The sequence below is a fragment of the Chiloscyllium punctatum genome, chromosome 15 (assembly GCF_047496795.1).
Source record: "Chiloscyllium punctatum isolate Juve2018m chromosome 15, sChiPun1.3, whole genome shotgun sequence".
NCBI lineage: Eukaryota > Metazoa > Chordata > Chondrichthyes > Orectolobiformes > Hemiscylliidae > Chiloscyllium > Chiloscyllium punctatum.
In genome coordinates, this window is record NC_092753.1 from 20959213 (window position 1) to 20978838 (window position 19626).

The 19626-nt window shown below is 46.1% G+C and overlaps 1 protein-coding gene and 2 non-coding genes across 3 annotated transcripts in view; 2 read left to right on the forward strand and 1 right to left on the reverse strand.

Annotated features, from left to right (window-relative positions):
* Positions 1-824: 824 nt before the first annotated feature.
* The window catches only part of LOC140485958 (uncharacterized), a 70532-nt gene continuing 51730 nt past the window's right edge, over positions 825-19626 (reverse strand). The window contains exons 3-6 of the mRNA XM_072584399.1: positions 10722-10893; positions 10446-10620; positions 5886-6123; positions 825-997 (exon numbers count right to left, since the gene is read on the reverse strand). Of these exons, the coding sequence (XP_072440500.1) occupies positions 833-997; positions 5886-6123; positions 10446-10620; positions 10722-10893 (750 nt within the window). The 3' untranslated portion in view covers positions 825-832. The remainder of the gene's footprint in view (positions 998-5885; positions 6124-10445; positions 10621-10721; positions 10894-19626) is intronic.
* Positions 15580-15651, forward strand: trnag-ucc (transfer RNA glycine (anticodon UCC)). Its single transcript has one exon. It is a non-coding gene; the product is annotated as a tRNA-Gly (tRNA).
* Positions 19302-19373, forward strand: trnag-ucc (transfer RNA glycine (anticodon UCC)). The gene has a single exon. It is a non-coding gene; the product is annotated as a tRNA-Gly (tRNA).

Genomic DNA, 19626 nt, shown 5'->3' on the forward strand with positions numbered 1-19626 from the left:
GTGCTGTATGTCTCTGCGACTTTATGCCTTTTTCCACTGTACTCGCATTTACCAGCTTTACTCTAACAGGAACATAATGGTGTCCAGAAAGAAAATCACTGCCAAGGTGCTGCAGGGATTAAAATCCCAAATTTGTGATGATTTTTGCATCCCCAGGATTAAGAGGCGATTGGTGAAATCTCTCATTTTCTGGAACAGTCTCAGTGGAATGGAATTTTTTTAGTCACTTGTGGGACATGAGCATCACTAGCTGGCCAGCATTTATCACCAGTGCCCAGTGGCTCTTGAGAAGTTGGTGATGAGCTGCCTTCCTGAATTGCTGTAGTCCATGAGATATAGGTAGACCCCTCAGGGAGGGAATTCCATGATTTTGAACCAGCGACGGTGTAGGAATGGCAATATATTTCCAAGTCAGGATGGCGAGTGTCTTGGAGTGGAACTTGAGGGGTTGGGGTTCCATGTATCTGCTGCCCTTGTCCTTCTAAATGGAAATAGTCATGGATGTTTAGCTATCTACTAATCTGTCTCTTCACCTTCAGGGATCTGTGGGCAAGACCCCTGTTCCTCTGCGTTTCCTAGTGTCCTATCATTCACTGAGTACTCCCCTTGTCTTGTAACACAGGAACAGGAGATCATTCCGTTCCTCAATCCTGTTACACAGGAATAGGAAGGAGACCAGTCAGTCCCCCAGCAGATAAGATCAGTGAGCTCAGAATAAACCTTGGCTGATGGGAGGGAGATGGAGCAATCTGGGATCATCTTGCTGTGTGTGAAGCCTGCACCCTCACCCCGCATCCCTTATGACAACCCGTGAAAAGAATGAGTTCTGAAGTCAGACAGAATCTTTTGCTTTATTTAGGAATCGAAAGGAACTTGTTGCGATGCCTTTGCCCCATCTCACCTTCGGTCCCAAATTCCCATGCATCGACTGGTACACTCTCCGTGGTTCGCTGAGGATCAGCCCACTGTCTTTTAGCGCAGAGCGGAATCGCTGGACCTACAGAGCACAGAGAGATGGAGATGAGATCAGTTTGTTCGCTGATAGCCCCTTGCTGCCCTCCCTCTCTCTATCCCACAGGGTAGCTGTCCCTTCTCTGCCCAATCCTGAGGCAGTGATTCTTCTCCTCCAGTCAAATCTACCCTCTTCTTCTGTAATACCTCTCCCAGACAACTATCCCTATGGGATTGTGATTCCTACCTCAATCGATGAGCCTAAAAAAATTCTGATTGTTTCCTCCTCCCCCACAAACTTTCTTTCATTATTCCAGGGTTTTGTGATTGCTATTTGGACTGACAAACTCCCATTTTTATCCCAGGTTAAAACTCAGTTTAGAAGATTGCGATACTGCAGACTTGAACTGTTTCCTGAGATGTAAGGGACAAGGAGAAGTTGTTATGAAGGAATTAAAGGCAACATTCCAATTAACCATACCTGGGAGAAAAAGGAGTCAAAGCAACATAAATAACCCGTTTCCAGGGTTAGCAAAGTTAATTGTTTGACAACCAGCTGTCTTGTGACTAATAGGTAATTAATATTCCCTGCATGAGGGATGTACTGAAGTGAAGGGGTTACTGGCACAACATGCAATGTTTTGAATAGAAAGTTGGCATCAAGTGTAACAAGGAACAGAAAAGCTACTCCCAATAAGAAGGCAATCCAAAGACTTGAATACTCCAGAATCAATATTGTGGATGAACAAATCTAAAGGAGCATCAATCATGTCACATCACAAGGCAGAAAATTCTAGAAGATTTCAGATTCAGGATTCCTCAGCAGCAGAACTCTGAAGAACGGTATTGTACAAGGATGATACCCTGGACATCCAAAGACAGACATTGTAGGTCGTAATCGTAGCTAAATTCCACCATGAATCAGGTAATACCCAAGCTGGGTTGTGAGGCCTAACTCGCTGACCGGAGGTCCTTATTTTGGCTGCCACGTGCAATAAAGATTAAGTACAGACTAACCTCAATTATCCGTATTTTGGATTATCCGAACAAGGTCTCAAGGTCTAATAAAAATATTACATCAAAGAGGTAGGTGAATTTGGATTGCCTGTACTGAAGAACATGTGAAAACACTGGCAAAATCAAAGAAACACAATCACCTCAAGCAACAATGAGTGGAGTTTTTGGTTTCACGTAAGGATTAGTTACACAGTCCTTTTCAAACGTGTGCTTTATTTCCGGCACTTTACTGGGCAGTTCTTGAAATAAATTGCCGAGAAAGTAAACATGCGCAAGGCAGTGCTTCTGATTTCCTACTGTGACACTGAGTTCACAGAAACTTGATAAATGCTCTTGTGATTGTAGAAGCTGTTCAGGACCTTGCTTAATGCAGGGATTTCATATATTTATGTGATGTTAAGGGTTTAAGTCCTTCTCAGTTTAACCTGCAATTTGCAGAATGCAAAGATTAGTTTGTTCAAATAGCAGACTCATCAAAATTATTGATTTAAACAAACTGTCTGGTAGAGCACTGCGATCTGAACGAAAAGGTGCTCGCCCAACTCATTCAGATAATAGAGGTTCCTCTGTTTTAAGACTGGATTGTCTTGGAGATTCCTGAGTAAGTAGCCAAATTAAAGGTAGCTTGTGGTAATTCACCCACAAGATCTAATTGAAGTTTGTAAGATGCTAAAGGAGATTAACAAAGTAGACGCAGAGAAGATGTTTCCCCTTGTGGGGCAATGTAGGTTAAGAGGCTGAAAGATTTGGGAGGATGCACTGCAACATTGAGTCAAAGTTAAAATCAGATCGGCCATGACCTTATTGAACGGCAGAGTAAGCTGGAGGAGCTGAGTGGCTTCCTTACGGTCCTCGTTCATATGAGAGGTCATCGTTTTAGGCTTAACATGTGGCACGTTTAATAACAGACATGACGAGGGTTGGTACCTGGGACTTCGATGTTGTGGCCATTACAGAGACGTGGGTAGAACAGGGACAGGAATGGCTGTTGCAGGTTCCAGGGTTTAAATGTTTTAGTCGGGTCAGAGATGGGGGTAAAAGATGGGGAGGTGTGGCATTGCTTGTCAAGGATAATATTACAGCAATAGAAAATGTGATGGAGGAAGACTTGCCATCTGAGGTAGTGTGGGCGGAGGTTAGAAATAGGAAAGGTGAGGTCACCCTGTTCGGAGTTTTCTACAGGCCTCCTAATAGTCCGAGAGAAGTAGAGGAAAGTATTGCCAGGATGATTCAGGAGAAGAGTGAAAGTAGCAGGGTGGTTGTTATGGGGGACTTTAACTTCCCAGATATTGACTGGGAAAGCTATAGCTCGAGTTAGTTAGATGGGTCGGTGTTTGTCCAATGTGTGCAGGAGGGTTTCCTGACACAATATGTAGACAGGTCAACATGAGGTGAGGCTATACTGGATTTGGTTCTAGGTAATGAACCAGGCCAGGTGTTAGACTTGGAGGTAGGTGAGCACTTCGGGGGCAGTGACCACAACTCGGTGACTTTTACTCTCGTGATGGAGAGGGATAAGTGTGCACTGCAGGCCAACAGTTATAGCTGGGGGCAGGGAAATTATGATGCGGTGAGGCATGACTTAGGATGCGTGGATTGGAAAAATAGGCTTCAAGGGAAGAACACAAATGATATGTGGAGATTGTTCAAGGAACAGCTGATGGGTGTCCTTGATAAGTATGTACCAGTCAGGCAGGGAGTAAAGGGTCTTGTGAGGGAGCCGTGGTTTAATAAGGAATTGGAATCCCTTGTGAAAGCGAAGAGGGCGGCCTATGTAAAGATGAGGCGTGAAGGTTCAGTTGGGGCGATTGAGAGTTATAAGGTAGCCAGGAAGGATCTAAAGACAGAGCTAAGAGCAGCGAGAAGGGGTAATGAAAAGTCCTTAGTTGGTAGGATTAGGGAAAACCCAAAGGCTTTCTACAGGTATGTCAGGAATAAAAGGATGACTAGGGTAGGTATCGGTCCAGTCAAGGATAGTAGTGGGAAGTTGTGTGTGTGGAGGTGGAGGAGATTGGTGAGACACTGAATCAAAACTTTTCGTCAGTATTCACTCAGGAACAGGACATTGTTGCTGATGTGAATATTGAGTCACAAGTGATTAGAATGGATGGCCTTGAGGTACGTAGGGAAGAGGTCTGGGGAATACTGGAAAGGATGAAAATAGATAAGTCCCCTGGGCCTGATGACATTTATCCTAGGATCCTCTGGGAAGCTAGGGAGGAGATAGCGGATCCATTGGCCTTGATTTTTATGTCGTCGTTGTCTACGGGAATAGTGCCAGAAGACTGGAGGATAGCAAATGTGGTCCCCTTGTTCAAGAAGGGGAGCAGGGATAGCCCGAGTAACTATAGGCCAGTGAGTCTCACTTCTGTTGTGGGCAAAGTCTTAGAGAGAATTGTAAGGGATAGGATTTAATGAACATCTGGATAGGAATAATGGGATCAAGGATAGTCAGCATGGTTTTGTGAAGGGCAGGTCGTGCCTCACAAACCTTATTGAATTCTTTGAGAAGGTGACCAAGGAAGTGGACGAGGGTAAAGCAGTAGATGTGGTGTATATGGATTTTAGCAAGGCGTTCGATAAAGTATCCCATGGCAGGCTAATGCAAAAACTACGGAGATATGGCATTAAGGGTGCATTAGAGGCTTGGATTAGGAATTGGCTGGCTGGAAGGAGACAGAGGGTAGTAGTTGATGGTATAGTTCATCTTGGAGCGCAGTTACTAGCGGTGTTCCAGAAGGATGTGTTTTGGGACCATTGCTGTTTGTCATTTTTATAAATGACCTGGAGGAGGGGCTTGAAGGCTGGGTGAGCAAGTTTGCGGATGACACAAAAGTCTGTGGAGTTGGGGACAGCGAAGAAGGATGTGGCAGGTTACAGCGCGATATAGATAAGTTGCAGAGCTGGGCAGTAAGGTGGCAAATGGAATTCAATGTAGCTAAGTGTGAAGTCATTCACTTTGGTAGGAGTAACAAGAAGATGGATTACTGGGCTAATGTTAGACTACTTGGTAGTGTGGATGAGCAGAGGGATCTTGGTGTCCATGCACACAGATCTCTGAAAGTTGCCACCCAGGTAAATAGTGCTGTGATGAAGGCATATGGTGATCTGGGCTTTATTGGTAGAGGAATTGAGTTCCGGAGTCCTGAGGTCATGTTGCAGTTGTAGAAGACTCTGGTGTGGCCTCATCTGGAGTATTGTGTGCAGTTTTGGTCGCCATACTATAGGAAGGATGTGGAGGCATTGGAACGAGTGCAGAGAAGGTTTACCAGGATGTTGCCTGGCATGGTAGGAAGATCATATGAGGAAAGGCTGAGGCACTTGGGACTTTTCTCATTGGAGAAAAGAAGGTTTAGGGGAGATTTGATAGAGGTGTACAAGATGATTAGGGGTTTAGATAGGGTTGACAGTGAGAACCTTTTTCCGCGTATGGAGTCAGCTGTTACTAGGGGACACAACTTTAAATTAAGGGGTGGTAGGTACAGGACAGATGTTAGGGGTAGATTTTTTACTCAGCGGGTTGTGAATTCATGGAATGCCCTGCCAGTAGCAGTGGTGGACTCTCCCTCTTTATGGTCATTTAAGCGGGCATTGAACAAGCATATGGAGGTTATTGGGCTAGTGTAGGTTAGGTAGGCTTCGGTCGGCGCAACATCGAGGGCCGAAGGGCCTGTACTGCGCTGTATTTTTCTATGTTCTATGTTCTCATAAGGGGATTTGCTTCTCCAGAGTGTGATAGTCACTTAATAAATTTGAGGTGGTAGACAATTTTTTAGTCAGTAATGGTTTCAAGACAGTGGGCAGGACTGTGGAGTTGAGGCCGGATGCAATCAGCCACAATCCTGTTTAAGTGAGTCACCCATCTTTCCTCCTAAACTAATCAGGACCCTCATTCTCTTAAAGTTCTCGGGACTTACCGACTCTGCCCGGTATTCCCAAGGGATAGCCCGGAATTGGAGGTAGCCGATCCCGGCCTCAAGGCAGCGTTGAGCTAGCACACGGCCCACAGTCTCGGCTGCAGTGACGTCCCGGGTGCTGTATAGGTGCTTCTTGATGGACCACTCTTGGGTCGAAGCTGAGATGACCACCTCGCCCTGACTGCTTGCTGCCTCCACACAGGCTGTGACGTGCCTCTGGCTCTTCCTGAAACGCAACCTGGCATCAAGCAGTAGAGAGACAGAAAAATCAATGACAAAGGAAATGAGAGATATCAGCAGCAAATCATCCTGTGAGGCACCACTTACCACAACTGCACTCCCCTGCCTTCTTCAATCGTCTTTGTCACTTCATCAAAAACTCAATTAAGTTGGTGAGATACCATTTCTCATGCACAAAACCATGTTGACTATCCCTAATAAGTCCTTGGCTTTCCAAATGCACATAGATCCTATCCCTCACAATCCCCTCCAACAACTTACCCACCACTGACATCAGTTCCCTGGCTTTTGCTTACTACCTTTCTTAAATAATGACACCACATTAGCCACCCTCCAATCTACTGGCACTTCATTCGTGGCTATCGATGATACAAATATATCAGCAAGGGACCCAAAAATCACTTCCCATACTTCTGAGGCGTTAGATAAAGTCCTTGGGATTACAGGAATGAAATGGGATCAGGGAACCGAGTTGGCTGATCAGCCATGATCACATGGATTGTTAAAAGGGGTAAACAGCCTCCTCCTTTGCTTATACTGTATGTTTCTATGAGCCCTGTGTGACCTTATTTCTAAGTCAATGAATGTGAACATGGCGCTACAGCTAGCAATTTGGAAAACAAGTAGTCCTTTGGCCTTTTTATGAGTAGTAGTGAGTCCAGCCGTTAAACTGTCTTCCATTTTCTTCCACGCAATTTTGGTGAGATGGAATATTCCATCTAGTTTTGACATTCCTGATAAAGGGCTTACCCCCGGAACGTCGACTCTCCTGCTCCTCGGATGCTGCATGACCTGCCATGTTTTTCCAGCGCCACACTTTTCGACTCTAGTTTTGAGGCACAGTCTCAGAATAAAAGGGAAGCATGAGGAGGAATTTCTTCTCTCAGAGGGGAGTGAATCTGCGGAACTCTTGACCACAGAGGGCGGTCGAGGCTGAGTCATTAATTATATTGAAGGCTGCGATGAGATTTTTAATCTGGAAGGGATCAAAGATTATAAAGAAAGACAGGAGAGTGGAGTTGATAATTGCCAAATCAGCCATGACCCCATCGGACAAAAGAGTACATTCAATTGGCTGACCTCTGTTCCAACATCATATGGACTGTCAGGTAGATACTGCGGTTACTCAGGGAACACAGCAACTAACGTGCAGACAGCAAGAACTGACTAACAGCACTGTGATATCGGGCTGATTGCCTGTTTTCACCAACTGGACACAAGTTTTAAAGATTCAGATTGGCATTCACAGTGCTTCTTCCAAGGAGGTCACGAAATCTTTAATATGGACTTCAGACAGCAGTCAGCCAGTTAGATGTCACAGAGGGACACAGTCTGGCACTCCCTCAGCACTGACCCTCCAACAGTGTGCTACTCCAGTACAACAGTTCTCACATCAGCCCAGATACCAGTGGTTAGATTTCTGCTCTCCCATCTAACCCAGAATCTCGGAAGTCTGGGACAAGAGGACTATTCACTGAAGAATTTTCACATTCACTCGGCCAGAGGCAGAACTCAGGGACAAAGAGCTGACAGCCACTGGCAATGGAAACGGGAAATTGGCAGAAACTGACACAGCAGTGAACCTGCACAGTTACTGCCTTTGCTGTTTGAATTCGTGAATCACTGGACATTGGAATACATCTGGGAAAACAAACAAGTGAAATTCACAACTAATCTTGGAGGAACCTGTTTGGGAGAGGGGACAGCACAGAAACAGGTAAGTGGATATTTTAAGCATGGCCTTACAGTAAATCTGCAGTTGTGAGTAGAGTTGGTGTTTTATTATGTTTTTTTGAGATATGCCTCTTGATTAAACTTAAAATATACGCCACAAGTATTAATTTAACCTGGAGCAGTGTTTTGTAGAGGAAGACAGTGCTATTTTCTGTGTCTGTAGACTAAAAGCAAAAATGGCCTTTAGTAGAGTGATATGCTCTTCTTGTCGGATGTAGGAGTTCAGGGAGAGTTTAAGGGTTACTGGGGACTATATCTGCAATATATGCCGTTGATTAAGAATCCTTTCAAATTGAATGGAACAGTTGGAGAGACAGTTCGAGGTAATGAGGAATTTACAAGAGCAGGGAGACATGAAGGATGGCAGTTATAGGAAGAGGGAAAAGATGCAGATCCAGTCACATAGATTGGTTAACTCCAGGAAAGGTAAGAGAGGTAGACAGTTGGTGCAGGAGTCTTCTGTGGCTATCCCCATTTCAAATAAGTATGCTGTTTTGGAACATGTGGGGTTGATGATTCTCAGGGAAACGTAGCAAACAGCCAAGATTCTGGTACTGAGACCAGTTCTAATGCAATGACAGGTACATCAGGTTCCAAGAGATCGATTGAATTTGAGGACTGTCTAGAATTTGAGGACAGATGGTCCTGTGGCCAGCGGCATAAAATCAGAATGGTGTGTTGCATTCCTGGTGCCAGAGTCAAGGATGTCTCAGAGGGGATGCAGAATGTTCTCAAGTGGAAGAGGGGCCAGCAGGAGGTCATTGGAACCAATGACATAGGAAGGGAAAAGATTGAGATTCTGAAAGGAGATTACAGGGAGTTAGGCAGGAATTTAAAAAGGAGGCCCATGAGAGTACTAATATCTGCATTACCCCTGGTGCTATGAGCTAGTGAGGGCAGGAATAGGAGGATAGAGCAGATGAATGCATGGCTGAGGAGCAGGTGCACGGGAGAAGGATTCAAAATTTTGGATCATTGGAAGCTCTTTTGGGGTAGAGGTGACCTGCACAAGAAGGATGGATTGTACCTAAATTGGAAGAGGACTAATATACTGGCAGGGAGATTTGTTAGAGCTGCTTGGGAGGATTTAAACTAGTATGATGGGGGTGTGGGACCCAGGGAGATAGTGAGGAAAGAGATCAATCTGAGACTGGTACAGTTGAGAACAAAGGCGAGTCAAACAGTAAGGGCAGGCAGGAACAAAGCAGAGAACAGAGTAGGACTGATAAATTAAACTGCATTTATTTCAATGCAAGAGGCCTAACAGGGAAGGCAGATGAACTGAGGGCATGGTTAGGAACATGGGACTGGGATATCATAACAATTAGAGAAACATAGCTCAGGGATGGACAGAACTGGCAGCTTAATGTTCCAGGATACAAATGCTAGGAAGGATAGAAAGGGAGGCAACAGAGGAGGGGGAGTGGCGTTTTTGATAAGGGATAGCATTACTGCTGTACTGAGGGAGGATATTCTCGAAAATACATCCAGGGAAGTTATTTGGGTGGAACTGAAATAAGAAAGGGCTTGTTGGGCTTGTATTATAGACTCCCTCATAGCCAGAGAGAAATTGAGAAACAAATTTGTAAGGAGATCTCAGAACTAGAGCAATAAGCTTAGGGTGAGAGGGGAAGACATAAAAGAGACCTAAGGGGCAACTTTTTCACACAGAGGGTGGTGCGTGTATGAAATGAGCTGCCAGAGGAAGTGGTGGAGGCTGGTACAATTACAACATTTAAAAGGCAATTAATGGGTATACGAATAGGAATGGTTTGGAGGGATATGGGCCAGGTGCTGGGAGGTGCCAGACTGGGTTGAGATATCTGGTCGGTATGGACAAGTTGGACTGTTCCCATGCTGTACATCTCTATGACTCTTTGACTTGCTATCTGAATGCTCATCATTTGGAGATGCCACTGCTGGACTGAGGTGTACAAAGTTAAAAATCACACAACACCAGGTTATAGTCCAACGGGTTTAATTGGAAGCACACTAGCTTTCGGAGTGCCGCTCCATCATCACAACCACCTGAAGAAGGACGAGCGGCACTCCGAAAGATAGTGCTCCCAATTAAACCTGTTGGAACTATAACCGGGTGTTGTGTGATTTTTAACTTTGTATCGGAATGCTGTTGACAAACTGAGGGCAGAAGCTGGAAGAGGGCGAAGTAGACAGATACATTCAAGGGCAAAGCGAAGGAAGATGGAGTGGATTTTTCCCGATAGAGGTGTACAAGTTAATGAGAGGCTTAGATAGAGTAGGTAGCCAGAGACTTCCCCACCCCCCACCCCCGGGCAGAAATGGGTGACACAAGAGGTCATAATTTTAAAGTGACTGCAGGAAGGTATCGGGGCGATGTGAGAGGTAGGTTCTTTATTCAGGGAGCGGTGGGTGTGTGGAATGCACTGCCAGCGGTGGTAGAAAAGTCAGAGACATTAGGGACATTTAAGCAACTGCTGGACAAGCACATGGACGGCAGTAATTTGCAGGGTGTGTAGATGTGGTTGATGTTAGATAAATGCTCAGCACAACATGGTGGGCCGAAGGGCCTGTACTGTGCTGTCCCATGTGGTGTCCGGTGCTCACCGGTGCCAGTAGCTGCCCCTCGGCCAGGTGCTCTGCCAGCCATTGTCCTTCCTCGCCAGCGCCAGACGCTCCAGGTTCCGGGGGTTGCGGTTCACAAATCGCGGCGAGACCGTCTCGTTCTCTCGCGTGTCCGGGGCTATCGAGGCCTCAGCCGAGGCCGACATCAACCGCCAACCTTCAGGCCCAGAGAGAGAGACGGGGTTAATGCAGGGGCACATGGGTCATCACTGCTGACAATGGCCGGGTGACAGGAGCATGACTCTGCCCACCCCGTACCTGCTCGAGCGGGAGCCGCCGCCGCCGCCGCTCGCTCCAGCTGCAACCCGAGAGCGACCACCACCGCCGCCACTGCGCTGAGAACCCCGCCCCCTGACGTCACGACGGGACACGTAGCCCCGCCCCTCGACCTCACTCCCAGACACTCAGCACTGTCCCCTGAAGCCTCGCCCTCCGCCCATGGACACCAACCCCCGCCCACTTATTCCCCGCTCAGGCAACTAAGCCCCACCCCGGCAACTAAGCCCCGCCCCCTAACGCCTCACCCGGTTTGCCAACCCACGCCCCCTGGCAACCAAGCCCCGCCCCTCTGGACATCCACCCCGGACACCTCGCCTGGCCTCCGACGCCTCTCCTGGATACCGCGCCCGGTCCACTGACGTCTATTCCCCAATATCAAGCCCCGCCCCACCCGGAGACCCATCCCCGTCTACCCTGACACCATTGACTCGTCACTAGCCCCGCCCCCTCATCGCTCAGCCGGAAGCTGGCCTTCACGGCAGTGACGGAATCGTCGCAGTGGGCGGGGCTTCCGTTCGTATCCTTCATTTGATTGGCGTTTGGATGAAGTCCCATCTCCAATCCACACACCATCCCCTTCCCTCACAACTATCCTCCAATCTGTCCCCATTCCACACATCATCCTCAATCTCTCAGAACTGGCCTCATCCCCTGCTGTTATTAGACTGCTGCAAGGACCCCTCTCAGTTAAAATAATGTTGATATTGCTGTTGTTGAAACTGCTTTGTGCACCTTCTGTGCAGTGTAACGTGTATGCCTGGCTCTGCCCAGACACCCTCTGATCTATATGTCCTTGTTTGTTATGATCTGCTTGTTCTGCTCACAAAACAAAGCTGCACTTAGATTACGACAAAAAATACTGCAGGAGGCTGGAGGACACAGCAAGCCAGGCAGCATCAGGAGGTCTTGAAGAAGAGTTATACCCGAAACATCGACATCTCCACCTCCTGATGCTGCCTGGCTTGCTGTGTTCTTCCAGCCTCCTGCCTGTTTATTTCACTCTACTTGGGTACACGTGACTACAATAAATCAAGATGTGGAGGCACATTCTCTCCCAGTCAGGGAACACTTCAGCAGTCAGGGACATCCGGCCTCAGATCTTCAGGGGACTGTCCTCCAAGGCCGACTTCGGGATACGCAACATTGCACTGTGGCCGGGCAGAGGCTCATATAAGTTTGGTACCCATGAGGATAGCTTCAACCAGGATTTTGGGTTCATGCCACACTACAGGGGACCGCACTACACAATGCCCACACACTGTTACATACTCACATGGACCCTATCATACACACACATACACCACCCACACTCACACCCATGTACACACTCTCTCACAGGCTTATTCTCCGTCATACTCATGCACACACTCTACCAAGAATGCACACACGCAAACACACCCTCTCACAAGCATTAACACTTACATGCACACACTCACAGTCTTTACCACACACCCACATGAAATCACTCAGAGTCTCTGAGACTTACATGCACGCACACACTCATGTAAGTCTATGGGGTGATTTTGCGTTTACAGTATTGTAATTGCAGATAGATTCTATTTTGTTCAAAAAGCACACAATTTGCAAGCAGTCAATGCAAGCAAGTCAATCCATGTAACATTTTACAAATTCCTACTTTGGAAATAGAACCAGTCTGGCTCAAGATTAAGATACAGACAGGCTCTAACTTCACACAGTTAATGCATTGTCTGAGCTGAAATGTAATCTCTTTTCTAATAAAGCCTGAAGTTATCTCAAGCATGTGACTTGGAAGAAGTTCTGGGATTTACATATTAATGAACTGAAACCTGCAGCCCATTCTAAAAGATGAAAGACTTAACAGCAATCTCGGTTTGTTCAACATATCATTTCAGTTGCATGACACTGTGATCTTTTTCTATAAAATCTGTGTCTTATAGTCCTGCTCCACAGCTCCCTCATGAAGGAGCAGTGCTGTGAATGCTGGTACTTCCAAATAAACCTGTTGGACTACAACCTGGTGCCGTGTGATTTTTAACAATCTCCATCCCCTGTCTTCATCCTCCACAATATCACATATCTCATATCATCCCCATCCCTACACTGTTCCAAAACTCCACACCATCCTCATTCCACACACCATGTCCATCATTACTCTCACTTTCCCACACCATTTCTCTCATCCCATTGGACAATCTCCACGTCAAGCAACACATTCATCCCAACTATTAGCCCCCATCGAATTGGCCATTCCCCTCATCCAAGGTAACTGTCTATAATTTTCAGTGAGGCCCCACATCATCTATCTACTCAGCCTTGTGTTCTGGCTCAGATTCCTCAACTTCTCCTCATATGACAACCCAGAACCATTCTTGTAGACCTTCTCTGTCACTTCCTTGGGTAACACATCCCTCCTTTGACACAGGGCTCATAGCTGCTCACAATGTAGAAAATGCCGTCTGACCAGAACTTTGTACAGCCTCAACAGTTCACTTCTGCTCTTGTATTCTAGTCCATTCAAAACAAATGCAAACATTGCATTTGCCTTCCTAACTGTTCACTGAATCCACTTGATACCTCAAAAGATTTCTGAATTAAAACTCTGAAATACAGTATCCACATCCTTCATCCTGTGTCCTACTGCCCACCTCACCATCACTGCTATGTTATTGGCGAGTTTCCATGTTCATCACCAAACCTCCTCTGCACTATCTCCCACATCCTATTGGCCATTCCCAGAATCCAACATTACTGGCATCCCAATGGTCAGTTACCATGGCCATCATAGCACTCCATACCTAACCCACCATCACTCTAAACCCAGCATGCACATCTCCATGTCCAGTCTCCATGTACATTATCACTCTCTTTCTCACAGATACCTCACCAACATTCCCATCCTATTGGCATTCATGCCATCATTCCTCTGCCTGACCGCCCACATCATCACACCAACACCAATGGCCAATCACCATGTCCATTATTACTCTGACAGCTCACCATTGTTGCAAGCCCAGTCACTCATCTCCGGAGGCAGCATCATTCTGTCTTCTGTGATGATACTATGGCTTTATGTATTGTATTATGACACGGTGGTGAACTCCTCTGTTAATTAAACGAAACACCCAAAAAGGTTCACCTCACCTCATAATCTGTTAAAATATGAGTAATAGAGAACATCTAAATTCCACTATTTAGAGAAAATAACATTAATTTATTCCTTAACTCTAAAAGTGAACATTAAACAACAAATCACAACTCTAAGCTCCTTCCTCCCTCTCTTAACTGCTTATTGTCTGCCAACAATTCTATAACAATGAACTCTTCCAATAAAAAAAATATTAATATTACATCAATTTAGTTTCAAAACCATATAGTGGCTGTCGTCTCCGGTGTCTGTCTTCTTTTGGCTGAAGATCTCTCTGCGTTGCTTTCTGCCTTTTAATGTGAAGATATTTCATATGAAGAAGATACCTCTGACAGAGAGTGTTTTTGAATGGCAGTCTTTCTTGATAGCAGTTACTCTCTCAATAACAGTTGCTCTGTCAGACTTTCTAAATGCCGGCTTTTTTTTTAATACCCCAACATCAGATCGTCTCACTGGTTGTATGTTTGCAAAAACAATAAATACAAACGCGATTGGGTTTTAGTATCCTGGGGCATAATTCAAAATGATTGGTTAAGTTTGAATTCTTGTCAAAGCAGCAACCAACTCATGCATCCACCACCTGATGAAGGAGCAGCGCTCCGAAAGCTAGTGCTTCCAATTAAACCTGTTGGTCTATAACCTGGTGTTGTGTGATTTTTAACTTTCTATACCCCAGTCCAACACTGGCATCTCCAAATCATGCCCTCCTGTGAAAACCCCTTACTGCTGACTGACACCTCCCCCTCTTCTACAAAGTAAAAGAGAAACCTGCAAATCTATCAACGGGATCGAACTTCAAATTAATACATATTCCTCGAGAGGGTTCTGCTTCCCGAACTGTTAGCCGGAATTCCCTCCTCTCCACAATTACTGCAGCGTGGCCTCAGTCTAATGGTTCCTCTGTTTTTGCCGTTTTTGTTTTCTAAGAAAACTCTTGAGAAGTTTTAGAAACTGAAAGAACTGCAGAATTATGTGGGGCATGGATAGGATAAATAGACAAAGTCTTTTCCCTGGGGTCGGGGAGTCCAGAACTAGAGGGCATAGGTTTAGTGTGAGAGGCGAAAGATATAAAAGCGACCAAAGGGTCAACGCTTTCATCCAGAGGGTGGTACTTGTGTGGAATGAGCTGCCAGAGGAAGTGGCGGAGGCTGGTACAATTGCAACATTTTCGAGGCATTTGGATGGGTATATGAATAGGAAGGGTTTGGAAGGATATGGGCCGGGTGCTGGCAGGTGGGACTAGATTGGGTTGGGATATCTGGTCGGCATGGGCAGGTTGGACCGAAGGGTCTGTTTCCGAGCTGTACATCTCTATCTCGATGACTATGTCTACGCTGTAAATCAGAAACCAAACCCGAAGTCGGTGGTAAAGCTGTATGAAGAGAAATCAGAGTTCACGTTTCGGTCCGGTGAACCTTTCTGAGAACTTGACAAGTTTTAATTGTGTGATCGTTCCAGGGTTGCCCTGGGATTTTCGTGCTATTTCTGTTATTGATTGATTTCAGATGATGAGAAATCCGAAATGCTGCTTTGTGTGTATTAAAAAGTGAGGCGGGGCATCAGGAGACCGATCCACTCAGTAAAACTCGGTCTTTGATGACTTCTCAATTCTAATATTTCACTGCAAAATTTCCAACAAAACAACAACGAAATTTCGAGTCAAGAACTATTATGGCACATCAGCTGATTTCTAGAGCACGTCTGGCTGTAGCGATGGTGGTATAGTGGTGAGCATAGCTGCCTTCCAAGCAGTTGACCCGGGTTCGATTCCCGGCCATCGCAAGCAGTGCATTTTAACACCACTCCACAACCAAAAGAGCCGATCGATACAGTGGGAATGAAACACCTCCGTCTGCACATCACATTGAGTCTGCCAGACCTCTGGAGTGCAGACACAACTTTGAAGTTGAGGATGTCCCCAGGAGGATGAAGGAGTCAAGTCGAGCACGGTTCAAAGAAACACGAGTCATGGCAGAATTCCTTGGTTTTCCATCTTATTTAGAAAGAAATGTTTCCGGATTTCACTCATTTCAACATTACTCTCATTTTGTTTTTTGTGAACTACAGCCTAATATCAAGTGAAATGTGGGTGGACAGTTCACAAATATCCAAACAACGTTATTTCTCATATCGAATCGGTAATGTTATTGTTTTAGGTGCAAGTCAGAAATAGGAGGAGTGGACACCAGCTGCTTTTATATTTACAGTATGAGAAAATGATTCGATAAAACTCTGAGAGATGATAGAAGTGACCACACAGTGAGTGAAAGTTTAATCCAGGATAAAGTTAAAAATCACACAACACCAGATTACAGTCCAACAGATTTACTTGGAAGCACTAGTTTTAGGAGTGCTCCGAAAGCTACTTGGACGATAACCTGGTATTGTGTGATTTTGAACTTTGTCCTCCCCAGTCCACCACAGGCTCCTCCACGTCATCATCCGATATAGTCATCATGGATTTGTTAAGGGAAGGTAGTGTCTGATGAAGGTGACTGATTTTCTTTGAAGGATAAAGAATGGATGGAGTGTATCCGATGTAGATCAACCTGATGATAAGAAGGACCATAAGACGCAGTATTTATAGCAAAAGGATTACAGTTTAATGCAGCTGAAATGATATAGTAAACACATTTAGGTTAAGCCTTTCATCTTTTATAATGGGTTTACTAGTTTCCGTTCTTTAATATAAGAACCTCAGAACCTTTTCAAAGTTACGTTGTCGAGATAACTTCAGGTTGTCTAACAAGAGATGCCATCTCAGCTCAGACAATGCATTAAAGGTGTGAGGTTAAAGTCTGTCTGTGTCCCAATCTTGAGTCAGACTGGTTCTAGACTCCCAGTCGAAGAGCACTTCAGCGCTCTGTGCCTTTCGGTCACGGACCCCTGGGTGACAATCCTCCAAGGCAGACTATGGGACAGCCAACAATGCAAAGTGGCCAAGCAGAGGCTGATAGTCAAGTTCGGTACCCATGCGGATGACTTTAACTGGGCACTTTGGTTCATGTCACACGACACGTGACAACACTGCACTGTATACTATTTCACGGACACTCACAAGTACACGCACACACACAAAAGCACACTCCTACCGACCCACACACACACATGCATACCCTCTCTCAAACACAAGCTCTCTCTCATAAACTCACTCAAACACTTCCACATTGACAGCAACTCACGCACATTCTCACAAATTGATACCCCAGTACACTCACACACATGCACCTACACACACTCTCACACACCCGCATATCCCTACATGCATACACACAGACACACACAGACACACACACACAGCCACACACACCCACACATGCACCCACACACACACACACACATGCATGCACCCACACACGCAGACACACACACACACAGGACACACACCCACACATGCACCCACACACACACACATGCAGCCACACACACACGCATGCACCCACACACACACACACACAGTCCCCCCGCCACTCACACACTGATTCCGGGTTCTCACGACTCTCAGCTGGAGACTATCATTGCCTGCAGACCAGACCTTCATCCCCCCACGACACCATGAAGGGTAACACTTGTTCATGCCCTTACACAGCCGTCTGTGCCCTCCCTTGACCCCGTCCTTTCCATCTTGCCCACCGCCCCTCCATGGCGCTCTACCTCCTTCCTGCGCAGGGTTGCTCTGACAATGTCAATTTCACCTCCTTTGTCAATTTCACTTCCTATGTCAATTTCACCGCAATACGTTTTCTTTCTCCCCTCACGAACCGGGATCACCCTACGCTGTGCTTGCTGACCCCACCCCCTACGTTTGCCCTCCCGGATAGCGCTTTTTGTTTCGTTGGACCCGCAGGAGTAGCTGCGGACGTTCTGCTTTAACCTGAGCGGATAACACTGTTCTGCTCGGAGACAGGGAGGTCTGCAGATGCTGGAGCCCGAAACATCGATTTCCCTGCTGTGCGTTTCCAGGAACACACTCTCGACACTGTTCTGCCACGACCCTGTCTCGGTTCCACACAATGCCATTCATCATTAAGGCGCCACGGCATCCCAAGGACTTGGGACCCATGGGAACTAAATGATGACAGCGGCCTCAGCACTCTGCACCCCCTGACCTTGGAAAGCCCATCTTGGTTCAGGTTACCTATCTCGGGCAGGGAGGGTTTGCGTGCACTGCCTTCCCACATCAGTGGAAGCGACCTTCACTAAACAGCTGCCCATGACTACCCCTTGCTGTGAAGTTAAACATCACACAACACCAGGTTATAGTCCAACAGATTTAATTGGAAGCTCTAGATTTCGGACAACCACCTGATGAAGGAGCAGCGCTCCGAAAGCTAGTGCTTCCAATTAAACCTGTTGGACTATAACCTGGTGTGTGATTTTTAACTTTCTAAACCCCAGTCCAACACTGGCATCTCCAAATCATGCTCTCCTGTGAAAACCCCTTACTGCTGACTGACACCTCCCCCTCTTCTACAAAGTAAAAGAGAAACCTGCAAATCTATCAACGGGATCGAACTTCAAATTAATACATATTCCTCGAGAGGGTTCTGCTTCCCGAACTGTTACCCGGAATTCCCTCCTCTCCACAATTACTGCAGCGTGGCCTCAGTCTAATGGTTCCTCTGTTTTTGCCGTTTTTGTTTTCTAAGAAAACTCTTGAGAAGTTTTAGAAACTGAAAGAACTGCAGAATTATGTGGGGCATGGATAGGATAAATAGACAAAGTCTTTTCCCTGGGGTCGGGGAGTCCAGAACTAGAGGGCACAGGTTTAGTGTGAGAGGCGAAAGATATAAAAGCGACCAAAGGGTCAACGCTTTCATCCAGAGGGTGGTACGTGTGTGGAATGAGCTGCCAGAGGAAGTGGCGGGGGCTGGTACAATTGCAACATTTTCGAGGCATTTGGATGGGTATATGAATAGGAAGGGTTTGGAAGGATATGGGCCGGGTGCTGGCAGGTGGGACTAGATTGGGTTGGGATATCTGGTCGGCATGGGCAGGTTGGACCGAAGGGTCTGTTTCCGAACTGTACATCTCTATCTCGATGACTATGTCTACGCTGTAAATCAGAAACCAAACCCGAAGTCGGTGGTAAAGCTGCATGAAGAGAAATCAGAGTTCACGTTTCGGTCCGGTGAACCTTTCTGAGAACTTGACAAGTTTTAATTGTGTGATCGTTCCAGGGTTGCCCTGGGATTTTCGTGCTATTTCTGTTATTGATTGATTTCAGATGATGAGAAATCCGAAATGCTGCTTTGTGTGTATTAAAAAGTGAAGCGGGGCATCAGGAGACCGATCCACTCAGTAAAACTCGGTCTTTGATGACTTCTCAATTCTAATATTTCACTGCAAAATTTCCAACAAAACAACAACGAAATGTCGAGTCAAGAACTATTATGGCACATCAGCTGATTTCTAGAGCGCTTCAGCCTGTAGCGATGGTGGTATAGTGGTGAGCATAACTGCTTTCCAAGCAGTTCACCCGTGTTCGATTCCCGGCCATCGCAAGCAGTGCATTTTAACACCACTCCACAACCAAAATCTATTCAGTGGAAATGAAAGACCTCCGTCTGCACATCACATTGAGTCTGCCAGACCTCTGGAGTGCAGACACAACTTTGAAGTTGAGGATGTCCCCAGGAGGATTCAGGAGTCAAGTCGAGCACGGTTCAAAGAAACACGAGTCATGGCAGAATTCCTTGGTTTTCCATCTTATTTCGAAAGAAATGTTTCCGGATTTCACTCATTTCAACATTACTC